The sequence below is a fragment of the Bison bison genome, unplaced genomic scaffold (genome assembly GCF_000754665.1).
Source record: "Bison bison bison isolate TAMUID 2011002044 unplaced genomic scaffold, Bison_UMD1.0 scf7180017864260, whole genome shotgun sequence".
Lineage (NCBI taxonomy): Eukaryota > Metazoa > Chordata > Mammalia > Artiodactyla > Bovidae > Bison > Bison bison.
In genome coordinates this window covers 1,194,665-1,208,780 of record NW_011494832.1, presented here as the reverse complement: position 1 = coordinate 1,208,780, position 14,116 = coordinate 1,194,665, and the positions used below count along the sequence as shown (strand labels likewise).

The 14,116-nt window shown below is 35.1% G+C and overlaps 1 protein-coding gene across 1 annotated transcript in view; it reads right to left on the bottom strand.

Annotated features, from left to right (window-relative positions):
- RSBN1L (round spermatid basic protein 1-like) overlaps positions 1–14,116 on the bottom strand; it is an 88,975-nt gene that overhangs the window by 35,086 nt on the left and 39,773 nt on the right. The window contains exons 2-3 of the mRNA XM_010848095.1: positions 12,449–12,565; positions 4,271–4,911 (exon numbers count right to left, since the gene is read on the bottom strand). Coding sequence (XP_010846397.1) covers positions 4,271–4,911; positions 12,449–12,565 — 758 coding nt within the window. The remainder of the gene's footprint in view (positions 1–4,270; positions 4,912–12,448; positions 12,566–14,116) is intronic.

Here is a 14,116-nt window from a genome sequence, read left to right as displayed (position 1 = left end):
TAGACAGCATATTAAAAAGCAGAGACATTACTTTGCCAACAAAGGTCCATCTACTCAAGGCTATGGTTTTTCCAATAGTCATGTATGGATGTGAGAGTTGGACTATAAAGAAAGGTGAGCGCCAAAGAATTGATGCTTTTGACTGTGGTGTTGGAGAGGACTCTTGAGAGTCCCTTGGACTGCAAAGAGATCCAACCAGCCCATCCTAAAGGAAATCGGTCATGAGTGTTCACTGGAAGGACTGATGCTGAAGCTGAAACTCCAATATGTTGGCCACCTGATGAGAAGGGCTGACTCATTTGAAAAGACCCTGATGCTGGGAAAGATTGAAGGCGGGAGAAGGGGATGACATGAGATGGTTGGATGGCATCACTGACTCAATGGACATGAGTCTGAGTAAACTCTGGGAGCTGGTGATGGACAGGGAGGCCTGGCGTGCTACAGTCCATGGGGTTGCAAAGAGTTGGACACAACTGAGCAACTGAACTGAACTCGCTATTAAAATATTGGTAGATTTAATCATGAGTTAACAGCTGATGTAAGTTATTTGCCTTCAGTAACTCAGAACCAGGTTTGAGGGAGGGGAAAAGGTGACTGGAAGATAACTGCCCCAGTTTTCATATTCTTACAGTAAGAACTTACAGTAAGTTCTTACTACAGGGTTTGGAGTGCACACTGATTAAATACTGTGTGTCAAGACAGAAATCTCAATTATTCCTTGACAGATAAAAATCCTGTCTTACTTGCCTTTCTGTTCCCCTACCATGAAAAACAGGAGAATGATAAATGTCCAAATGACTATTTGAACAAAACAGAGATGGTAGACTAAGACAGATGTGAAAAAGTGAAAGTGTTAGCCACTCAGTCGTGTCTTACTCTTTGTGACCCCACAGACTGTAGCCCTCCAGGGTCCTCACCGTTCAATTCTCCAGTCAAGAACCCTGGAGTAGGTAGCCATTCCCTTCTTTGGGGGATCTTTTTGACCCAGGCATCAAACCCGGGTCCTCCTGCCTTGCAGGCAGATTCTTTACTGTCTGAGACACAAGGGAAGCCCGAGAGAGATGTGGGTGATTGCACATGGCCAAAATCCCTTCCCAAGCATGTAACTCACTTCTGAGCAACGTGACTCTGCCACTCCCACTATCAAGAAGTGAATCTGGGTGTGGCTTCATGACTTCCTTTGGCCAGTGGGACATTAGCAAACACAAAACAAGCAGAGGCTCACTCTTTCTGCTCTATAAATCCTACAACTACCACCATGGATACAAGCCCAAGTTAACTTGCAAAAACGTGATCATCACCCCAACTGACACTGCCTTACAACACCAGACATATAAGCAAGGTCTCCTAAGAACAACTGATCTGAAAACCGCAAGACATGAATGAAGCTATCCAGTCACCAATAGAGCTGACAAAGACTTTCCAGAGAGGCCAATGAATTGTGAGAAATACCTTTAAGCCACTTAGTTTTGAGGCTTTTTGATCTGATCTGTGGCAAAATATCTGATATAGATAGGTTACAAGCTTTCCATAAAAATCCATTTTTATTCTCAAACAGAATTCTATCATACAGTTTGACTGATATTATATCACTAACCTCAGAGTCACATCAGAAAAATGACATAACCTATAAGACAATACGTAATTCCACCATATTTTCAAATTTTTCAGGCAATCTGCAGGGATATAGATGAAGATGAGAAACAGAATTATACAAGTAAAAAGAATTCCAAAACCAATGAGCAAAGAACAGGATGTCTTGTGCCTTGATCCGTTTTGGCAGTGCCATGTGTCTGTGTGTGTCTGTGTGTGTACACAGATATACACCGATACATACACCAAAAAATCTTTAAATTAACATGATTCAAGAATAAAGGCTAAACAGATATAAAAATGAAGTTTTGTGAAAACTACAGAGTAATATTACAAAGATAAACCTTATCACTATAAAGATCATAGAAATAGCTACATCTTACTTACATTGTCATCGTTTAGTGTCTACAGATATAGGGCAAATGATTTTGGCTGCTCTGATTTTAATTAAATATTCAGAAAACTAGTCTGCAGAAAACAACTTCCTCAGTCTTCTAAGCTCTTAAAAAAACAAAGAATCTGGTTTGGCGAAACATCAAATGAGCAGCTCAGGGAAGCTTTTTGCTAAATATTCTTTCTCACACCACGGGAATGGCTGGATCTGGAGGACCATGGGGTAAAGGCACATGGACCTTGCACAGGCAATTTCCTGCCACCCATCTAAAGTTAAAGAGGTAAAAGCAGTCCCTGTAGCTGGCGAATCACACAGATACAGGGCCAGAGGCACAACTGGTAACAAAGGCTGCAACTGTATGTGGTATCCAAGAGCTCTAACAGGTAATGGCAATCAGGGTAGGTGGCTCTACAAGGACTTGAGACTCACTACATAGTCACACACCGGCCTGATTAACAAGTCGCAGCAAAATATTGCATTAGCAACAGAAGTATGGTTTCGTGTTGTATGTATTACACAAGTTAGGATGAAAATGCTTATCATTTAATAAATAACAAGGAATAAAAAATTAATACTTCCTAACCTTAAAAGCTATCTGAAAAGCAAATATATGTATTGTGACATTTAAAAGATGATTGAAATAACTTGCATTGTATGGCAAAAGAAAGTTTATGATACAGTGGAAACAAATTACATTGGAAGCTAAGAGGTCTATCATAAAACCTAGCACTTAGCAGACATAAAATAAATGAAAAACAAATCAATGATCTAATACCAAAGGTTTCTGGGTAGTTATTTCTTCTCTGTCCTCATTGCTAAAATTAAATGGTAATGGAGATTAAATGGGTTATTACATATAAAGTACTTAAAACAGTTCCTGGTAGTCAAAAGGCAGTACTCAATAAATAGTAGACACTATTACTAGATGCCAGTCTACTAACCATTATGAAATTTATAAAATGACAGAGCAAGTGACAAATGCTCTACAGCTCCCTTTCAGCTCTAAAAAATATTTAAATTCTAATTCTCCAACAGTAAGTAGTCCCCCCCCAACACACACATATTAAAATGTTAAATACAAGCACATTATCCAGACTTCAGTATATTATAGAATACACATCAAACATACTGTGGGGTGGGGAGGTTGGTATGTGAGGGTGTGACTGAATGTCCAGACTATCATTTAAAGTGGAAACTATAACTTGAACAGATATTAAACAAACACACAAAAAAGATACACACTCAAAATAAGGAAAAGGGTCTTGGGTGAAGATAAAGGAGACTGTTCTACTTCTGGCACTGCTGCCAACCTTAAAATCTTAAATGGCTCCTATCTGTGTTTGTTTAAGTTGAGAAAGATTGGGACAGATGATCACTAAGATCTCTCTGAAACTTTCTTCACTTTTTTTCCTTTTTTCAAACCAGAATATCAATTATTACTTAGAATACTGGAAACTTTAGCACAGATAAACATGAAAATTGCTGATCTTCGGCCTAAGCAGTCTCTGATCTGAGAATGAATAATGATGCACCAGCCTTTAGATGGGCCTACATTCACTTCTAAAAGCCAGTGGACTGGATTCTTCCTCTGCTTTCTAAAATAATGTATATTCAGGAATTCTCTGGCGGTCCAATGGTTAGCATTCCAGTCTTTCACTGTTCAATCCTAGTCAGGGAACTAAGACCCCACAAGTTGCATGATGCAGCCAAAATTAATTAATTAATTAATTTAAAATAATGTATATTCTACAATGAGAAGGGTAGGAAATAGAAATTAGCTCAATATATGCACTGATATGCTAATATTCTCACATAATCACATATTTAACTAATGATTCCTTTGTACCACAATATATTGAATACCCAACATTTATTCAGCACCTTCCATATGATGAATCCAATGCTATGCACTTTTAAAGCACTATTTCATAAAGCAAGAAGACAATTTTAAGTGATGTTCAGGCAGGAGAACTAGTATATGGACTGGAATAATAAATAGGCAAATTCATTTCACTCGCAAAATAAATCCAAGGAAAAAAGGACAACAGAATCTTAATTATTTCACTATCTTTAAGAAAATACAGACAAATAGAAGCTGAAATTTAAACTCTAGTGTTCACATCCAGAGAGTAATTTATTCTTAATATCTCCAAGAGGTTTCATTATATCCTTACCTTTTTTTATTGCAAACCTGTAAGAAAATGAGGATCAAAGAACATAATAAACTTGTCTAAAACATATAATTAAAAGTTAAATTAAACTTTAACAACTAAAACCTCTTACCTGAGCATGAAAATTGGACATAGTCGTTGTCTCTATATCCTTCTTTCCCAATATCTCCATTTTCACTGGTGAATTGGGAAAATTAAATGAAAAGTAGTCTAAAAAATCAGGTAAATAAGTAGCTGCCCCATGAACAATACCCATTACATAGAAAGCTGCAGAGTTCTCATTTTCACTGAACACCAGATCCACAAACTCTTCTGCAAACCTCTCCATCTCCACAGGAGACAGATGGGAGAGTTCATTGCTGTAGGCATGGATAACTGATGCACCTCCGTTAGGCTGGTGCTCAATATGAATGAGCTGTTTGAACCGCAAAGTGTCCAGCCTTCTGAGGTTGTTCTGAACCCGTGGCTCCTTTAATGAGACAAATGGAAACTCACTGTTTTCTGGAATTTTGGAATCATAATTCTTGGTATCCAAACTCTTTCCACTGTAATCCTTTATGGTATCATTTAGGATACCTCTGGCTTCTTGATCTTCAACATCAGACAGCAATCCTGAGCAGATAGTTTGAATAGATTTGCTATACATTTTTGGACGCTTCCGTTTTTCATTCTCTTTGTGTTTCTTTTTCTTTTTCTTCTTTACCTTCTTAATTTGTAAGTCTTCTACACTTGTTTTTGGTTTCTCCTTCCCACCTGTTGGGAAAAATTTTTTTTGAAACTACGCATTTTAGTTTCTTTTAATATCATGCTTCAGGAACTGTTTTATAACAAATAAGCAAAGTTTACACAAAATGAAGTTTATATTTGGGACTTGTTTTACACAGTATTGATAATCATAATTTAGTCAGGCTCTTTCCCTCTCTCCACACACATAGGCACACATACACACAGAGGAAGACTTAAGACAGTTATGCTTACAGTGAGTAGTACCATTCTAACATGAAGTAGATGCTCAATCAGTATTTAATGAAGTAATGAAATTAGTGTTTTAGAAATCATAGTCTTCAAATTTTAAATACAGAAAATCAGAAATGGAAAGCTGAACAAAAGTCAATGTGAACAATGAATGCCCTGCAGATATTTCCCATTGATATGTATCTTTTTTACTTTAAGTTCTTACACATTATATACAGGTGTCAAGATTTACAAATCAGCAAAGGAGAAAAACACTTGCATAGTATATAAGCAACAAACACAGAAATTCTCCTTAGCTCTTTACATACTTCCTTTTCCATAAACTACTCTTTAATCTAAAATGGGCTATTCTAGATCTACTAGAGTCTACAAAATTCCCAGTGAAAACTCAGCAACGTATCATAAGAGATGACAAAATCAGAATAATTTCTCATGTCCTAAGTACAAATGATATCCATGTACTGGTAAAGAGAGAAATTAAAGAAAAGAAAAAGAAATGGGTCAATAATAAGTTTATATATTAATGAACCTCTGTAACCAAAGGTAAGTAGACACTAGGCTCAGAAATTTAGAAATTCAAAGAATTAAAGATTAATCTACAGTGGCTATACAGCTATAGAATTTAAGCGTACATATTAAATACAATATTATCACAGTATATTTATTTCTAGACAATAAAAAACACAGAAAAGAACAAACATCCTCACAAGAAAATACTGTGGTTCCTAAGACAAAATAAAAAAAGTTATTAAAATGACAATTGAGAAAAACAAGCATTCACTGTTTCCGTCTGTTATTTCACCTTTACAGATAACCAGTCATGAATTAAATCTTCGCAACCTGCTTCTTTATCTAAATTTTTCCATCTTCACATATCTCTAGTATTCTTTTCTGTCTCTGGTGAATGAGATGCCCTGCCTACTTTCCAAAAACAAGTCACTCCCACCAACTCCAAAACCCTTGCTTAAAGTTCTCTCCTCTTCTTTTGACCATCAAACTTCTCATAAAGAACCACTATACCCACCAGTGTCTTATCTTTATTACATGACTATTTCTATCCTTTAAATTCTGGGTCTGTTTCCAGTCTACTCTATCCCAGATTGTTCAAATATCAAATCCAATGATATTCTCTCAAATCATTTTTCCTGATCTCTCCAAGGTTCTATGTAATCACCCACATCATCCTTGATTATTTTTAACTTCCATGATACTACTACTGCCTTAGCTTCTGATCTAAGCTTCTGTTCATCCCTTGATTCAACTGTTTTCAAGGGTTCTCAATGACTACCAAGTAAAATACAGTCTCTTCAGTCTGGAATCCAAACTCAGTGTCCTCAAGTACCCCCATGCTCTGGTCAACTACACTACTTACAATTTCTTATGAAACATACCTAATCCTACTTTATCTTTCTACTACTAGTAAAGTTATTTCCTTTCCCCAAAACATCTTTGCCTTGCCCCAGTACTCACTACTGGACTTTCTTACCCATCCTATAAAGACAACTCTTAGGTTATTTTCATTTTTCTTTGGAACTGAAATATCTTCACTCTAAATTAATAAACTGTTATTATATATTCTATATATATGAATACATATGATATAGTTATACAAAGTTATTATTTTTTTCATTCACAGGATGTCTGTATAACATATATCCTTCAGGATAATGTATGAGTGAAACAAATAACTTCAATGAATTCATAGTGAAACCCTTTTTTTCACCAATCATTGAATCCCTCCTGGCATTTCTGGCATCTAGTACATTGCTATATATGAACATTTAACAAATACAAAGATTTCTCTCACCAACAGACTACCTGACGTTTACAGGCTTATCCCCTGTTTGCAGTTCAGTCAGTTTTTCACCACATCCTAACCTTGAAACAAAAAGCATAAAAATTCTCTCAAGTTCACAGCAATTCTTAAAAATGGAAAGTTTAATAATTAACCATCTCTTCTGAAAATTCATAAGTATGAAATGAAGGCCAAACTGGTATCACTGTGAAAAGCAAAACTAAAAATCTGCTAACATTATTGATTGCACAAGTTTGCAAATTCATAAAATGCAAAGTATTAATTTTCTCAAGAGTCTATATGTAAGTAAGTTAAAAATATATTAACAAATTCATACTTGCTACCCAAGTATAAATGATCAAAACATCAGATTCAGTTAATAGCAACAAAATTAGTAATAAAAAAGTTAAAACAGGGAGTTAATCAAAATGAAAGATAAAAATAAGTTTATATATGTAAGTGAAATCCAAATGAGTCAAGGAAAAAAGACAGTAGTGAATTAGAAGAGAACTTAAAAAAAATAAAATCAATAATGAAAAAAAAAACCTAGAACTTAAAACAGTTTAATTGTTCTAGGTATAATTAATAACTAAACTGGAAACAAATGTAAAATTGCACAAATTAAATAGCTTGCCAATACAAGCAAAATTTCATTTGAATGAAAATATAACCTTAATACCCTATTACATTTACAGCTAATACATTTTTTAAAAGTTAAAATAGAAAATATTCAAATACATGTTACATTAAAATAAAACAGGTACAATAGTTCATTTCTTAGTCATAAAGATGGATGAAAATAGTTGTAGTATAATAGAAACTGAGAAAGGCTAGCTAATAACAAATTAGTCAAAAGATTATTATATTGAAAATCAAATAATTAAACTTACATGACAAATTATAATTAAATACTAAAGTGAGCACCATGAGCAGAAGAGAATTAACATAAAATGCCCAAGAGTGCTATCCTTAGAAAGGCCTGCTTGCAAGGTTGGCCCTTGGTTGGCACCTGAGAACTTGTATTTTGGGAAGGTTATTACTATTCTCTAATAAAAGTGGCTCATTGTGCCTAAACTGTTTCTGCAAATAATATGGTTTACGTTGAGCACCTGTTTTCCTTCTGGGAGCCTTGGATTTTGCTACAACTAGACAGGGGGTGGGAGAAGGCAATGGCACCCCACTCCAGTACTTTTGCCTGGAAAATCCTATGGACGGAGGAGCCTAGTAGGCTGCAGCCCATGGGATCGCCAAGAGTCGATTACGACTGAGCGACTTCACTTTCACTTTTCACTTTCATGCATTGGAGAAAGAACTGGCAACCCACTCCAGTGTTCTTGCCTGGAGAATCCCAGGGATGGTGGAGCCTGGTGGGCTGCCGTCTATGGGGTCACACAGAGTCGGACACGACTGAAGTGACTTAGCAGACAGGGGGTGCCTACGTGACCAGTTCCCAACAGAAACCTTAATTATTGAGTTTCTAATGAGCTTCCCTGGTAGACAACATTTCATATATGTTGTCACAATTCACTGCTGGAAGAACTAAGTGCATCCTGTGTGACTCCACTACGAGAGGACTCTTAGAAGCTTGTGCCTAGCTTCCTCCAGAAATTGCCACATGTGCCTTTTGTCCTTACTGATTGTACTTTGTATCCTCTACCATAATAAGTCATAGCCATGAGTACAAATTTATGCCGAGTCCTATGAGTCCTCCTAGCAAATCATCAAATCTGGGGGTAGTCTTTGGGACCCCTCCCCTCCAATGGATACAGATAAAATGCATTCTTTACATTTAAAACAAATCAAACACTAGCCTTCACTAGATAGATTTTTAAGTTTTATATAATCATGCATTTCCTGTCTTGGAATGATGCATGAAATGCAATAGATACATATGTAGGAAATTTTTAAATACTTAAGGTGGTAAGACTATTTTGAATATCAATGTTCTTCTCTTATACTAAAAGGTATTTAAAGTACATATTTACTCTAAATTCATAATTCTTCGAACAGAGCCTAATACATCAGAACTGTAGTGTTTTACTAGAGGATCCTGGTAAATACCCGCAACAGAAAGAATTGCTAAGTAATTTGGACCCTCAAAAAGTATAGAAATGTAGTTGATGGGAGACCCTCCCCTTGAAGATCCATAGACATATGAACAGTAATCTCAAACACACATTCCCCGCCCCCTCCCCACATGCACAGATAGCCAAAGGGAGAATCGGACACAAAGAGAAATGGAGATACACACACAGCCAGGAGAGACACTCTGATAGAGACAGGAAAAAAATCACAAACACAGATAAAAAAGAAAAACCAGTATGTGTTACTAATGGCAAGTTATTTTTTAAAAATCTTTAAAAATTACAAAATCACTAGAATTCCCATTCCTAACCTTAGTATATTTTTAGTGTTAATAAAGGTTGCCAGAAACATTGGATCTGATTTCATATTTAATATGTGAAGTAATAGGGGCTTCCCTGGTGGCTCAGAGGTTAAAGCGTCTGCCTCCAATGCAGGAGACCCGGGTTCAATCCCTGGGTTGGGAAGATCCCCTGGAGAAGGAAATGGTAACCCACTCCAGTATTCTTGCCTGGAAAATCCCATGGATGGAGAAGCCTGGTAGGCTACAGTCCACAGGGTTGCAAAGAGTCAGATGCGACTATGGGAAGTAATACACATAATTTCATTATCATACACAGAAACAAAGTAGTAATTAGCTTAGCTATTTTCAGCCTGTGGTCTCTGGGAATGACTTTCCTTTTATGCACAGCAATATTTTCACTCTTCCTTTCAAGAATTACCTACCCGTGACCTTTAGTACACTAACAATAACCTTGAACATTGGCTTCTTTTAATGCCCTTTTCACCTGCTCACCATCAAGCTCCTTGATACGCTATAATGACAAAATTTACTCTCAAAAATACTATACTGGTAACATCCATGTTCTTATACCTTTATCAATAAAGAACATAAAAATGACTAGAACATATAAGTATATTCAGAAAAAGTAATTGGTAGACATTAGAAATTTTAAAAAATGAGCTAAATAAGCTTATGTTTCACATTTATTTGTTCCTTTAAACTGTTTCTAATAAAGCAAACTCCTATTTTATCAGTGAAAAACACTTATAAGATTTCTCCATTAATAATACCTTTCTGCTATGTATATAATCATGTATGTAACTCTAGTCATACTCGATGCAGTTTTAATGAAAATCTGGAGGAAATAAGATTGGTGTGGAGAAACAGTTAGCATCTATTTCAGATATTCAAGGGTCATTACCCACTCCATGCCTGTGTCTGCCATAAGTTGCAATGTTAGCATCATCAGGAGAAACTTATAAAGAGAAGAAAAGTTAAAAACCATAAAACGGGGCACAAGGCAGTGAAGAACAGCATACTTACTCCCCAACCTAACTGATTTTCCTGTTGCTTCAGGTCACCAATGACAAAGGATGCCTTTCCCTGGTCATAACGCTCACTTGGCAAATGGCTGGCCACACATGCAGGACAAACTGTGCTGATAATAACAACAGCTAATACTCACTCACTGCTTACCATGGGACAGGCACAATCTCACAAGTTAATCATGTTTTTATTCCAGCTGGTAAAGAATCCGCCTGCAGTGCAGGAAACCTGGGTTCGATCCCTGGGTTGGGAAGATCCCCTGGAGAAGGGAACGGCTACCCACTCCAGCATTCTGGCCTGGAGAATTCCATGGATTGTATAGACCGTGGGGTCCCAGAGTCAGACACAACTGAGCGACTTTCACGTTCACTTTTTTTTACCCTCCGAGGAGAGATAAGTTTTCTCATTGTTTTTAAGCACAAGAGTTCATCTTTCATACACGTTAACAAGAAAGATTCCTATCTGTTTACTGAATATCTGTGGACTAGACACTGTACTTGGTACTTCCCCTATACTTAACGTCATTTAATCTCCACAACCCTGAAAGGCAGTAATTATTATTTACCTCCATTTCACAGGAAGTATATTTTCCTACGTCATCCCAGAGATCAATTTATTTCCAAATGTCTTTTATTCCCCTCTATCATCACTAGGTTTCAGTTTAGCTTAATTATCTCTTAAGCTTTTCATTTATTTCAAAATCAAGGTTACCATTGTATATTACTAGAAAAATCTCCACTTCTTAGGTTATTTAAAATTCTGCTTGCATATGTAATTTCGAGGTTCACATATTTCACATTAATGGTATGCAAGCAATTTAACATTCAACCCAGTCATAGGAATTTACAACACTGTACACTCAAACGAATAATAAAATGACTATGTGACTAAAGCAATTTAAAAAATGAGTAAACCAATATGGTAAAGAAAAGAAAACTTTTCAAGTGTTAATCATAAGCTGCTGTACAGCACTAGTGTGATTATATTCAATTCCTGCCTCAGAGGCTTACAATCTATTTGGACAACACACATCAAACACACTGGCAAAGAAACAAGACGAAGGCCCGTGAGCGTTAACCAAGTAGTCACCAATCTTAGCTCTGTCGTGTTTCTTTAGGGTCTAAAGAATTTTTTAGAAAATAAAGTTCTGACAAGTAGAAAATAAGAGCTTAGCCAAAGTGCACCAAAGAACATGTGGAAACAGGACAAAGAGTTAAATGAAATCATAGAATCTAAAAGTCTATGTACCTTAAATTATGTAATTAATTTCATTGCACCTACAGTGCTACGGACTTCTCTCCCATATGTAGACAGAAAGGCTTATGCACATGTAAACTCAATATGAAATTAATAAAAGTCAACGTGTTATGATCAACAAATTGTTGACTTGATGAGGCAGTTAATGAATTTGCTAGCTATCAAGCAAGCAAATGCCATTAATTCTTCTTACCTCCTATCTGAGTGAATTTAAAACTATCTATCACAAATTCTCCCTCGAAGAGTTCATATTTATTGATAGGATCTATATTATTACCTAACCATCCACCCCCACATAATAACTAACTAAAACAGTTATTTTAGTTATTTAGTTATTTTTCTCATTTTTTTATGAGAAAAAAATAGGAACAAAAAGAGGATATTCTTCAGCTTGCAAGAACATACAGTAAAACAGAACATCTAGTTATTTAGCTCAGAGTAAAATACTCCCTGTAAACTATGCATAGCGATTATCATCAAACACTGGTAAGATCACTGCCTCTGCCATACCTCTCTATCATGGTTAAAATTGCTTTAGTCTCTTCTTTTAGATTATCCAAATACCCATAAACTAGTAATGTAAACACAGAATTACATAACCTATTTTTAAATGATTCAAGGAACCTAATAATTACCTTTACTACTTCCAATAACTCACTAAATAAATATACTAAAGACATATTACTAAACAGATTAGAAAAGTCCACTATTAACTTTTCATATCTTGACCACAAATGTTTATTCTCAGTAAAATTCAGCACCAAGTAACATTTCTTATTTTAATCACTAAGCCAATAAGTACACTGAACAATATAATATCGTACAACTGAAATCACTGAATATATACTTACTTTTCAGTAAAATCTTTACTTCTCCATTTTCTTTCTTGATCTCATTCATTACTTTATGCTTCTTTTTTTCTCTCTCCTTTTCTTTATCTCTCTCTTTAATTTTGTCTTTGATTTTATCTAAAAGACAAAATAAATACTTCAAAACATTATACAATTTTCTTTCATGAACTACAGTGCAATTTCTCAAATTACAATACACCAAGGAAATCAGAAAGAAAAAAAGATGTAATTGTTCTTTCTCTAAGTTTTTAGGAAGTATTTTTAAATTTCCTTTCATACATTAAACACTGGAATATATACATCATAAGCTGTCAAAATGTAGCATTACAAATTTTATTCTACAGATTATTCTTCACCTACTTCATTTCCAACACAACATCAGCCTAACTTCAAATCACTTAAAATAACTGGCTAACTTTAATCAGGAGAGTAAACTACAGTGGAAAAAGGGCTAGTTTTGAAGTTGGGCATATTTGTTACAACACTGGAAAAAATACTCATTCTCAATGGCCTAATGTATAAAATAATGAAATTGATGATAAATTTTCATAGGTTACACCAGGGCTAAATGAAGGAAGATATAAAAAGACTACCCAGAGTTTGATATATCTATATAATATATACATATATATGTATCTATATACATATATATATGTACATGTACATATATATATATGTGTGTATATATATATATATAAAAGACTAGATATTAAGTTGCCTTACCCTTGTATCTTTTAAAAAAGACATGAGTGACTTGGCTAACTAGTGATACTATGATATTAAAATAAAGCATATAGGAACGCAAAGAATCATTGGTTCACATTCTAAAATTCAAACTTTGTATTTGCAAAATTATTTGATGTCCTTTTAATTCTTGTTTGTTCAACCAAGCTCCTATGCACTCAGCAACAACAATGTAGAGGAGAATTTTAAAATAGTGATGAAGTCCTTGTCCTCAAAAAGCTCACTACAATTACAAAGTTATGACACAAAACTTCACACAAAACTGCAAAACATCCTGTAACAGCCAAGATTATACACCACATATGCCAATGGCATAATTCCTTCAAATCCCTTCATACTTCTCTTTCTGTAAGTACTACTCTAAATTCAGGTATTAATCATCTAATGTCTATTTAGATTACTGTCTAGATCAGTTTTGTCAAATAGAAATATAAGGGTTACCACATAAGTAAATTTACATTTTTAGCAGTCACATTAGAAACAAAAGGAAACTAGTGAAATTAATTTTAATAATATATTTTTCAACAGGGAACCAATACTAAAAAACTGTTATTGAGATATTTCACATTCTTTTATTCATAATAAGATTAAAAATTCAGTCTACAGTTTAAACTTATGGCACATCTCAATACAAAGTAGCTCAACTTTAACTGTTCAATAGCTATGTGAGACTAGGGGCTACCATACCGAACCACTCTCTGGACTACTAAAACAGATAATTCCTAAAAAACATCAAATCTATGTACTTAACAAACATTTTGAAATGTATTAATTTTAAAAATACCAATTTGAGGACTTCCCTGGTAGCTCATTGGTAAAGAATTCACTTGTAAATCCAGGAGATACAAGTTTGATCCCTCATCTGGGAAGATCCCACACGCCACGGAGCAACTAAGCTCAAGTGCCACAACTATCGAGCCTCTG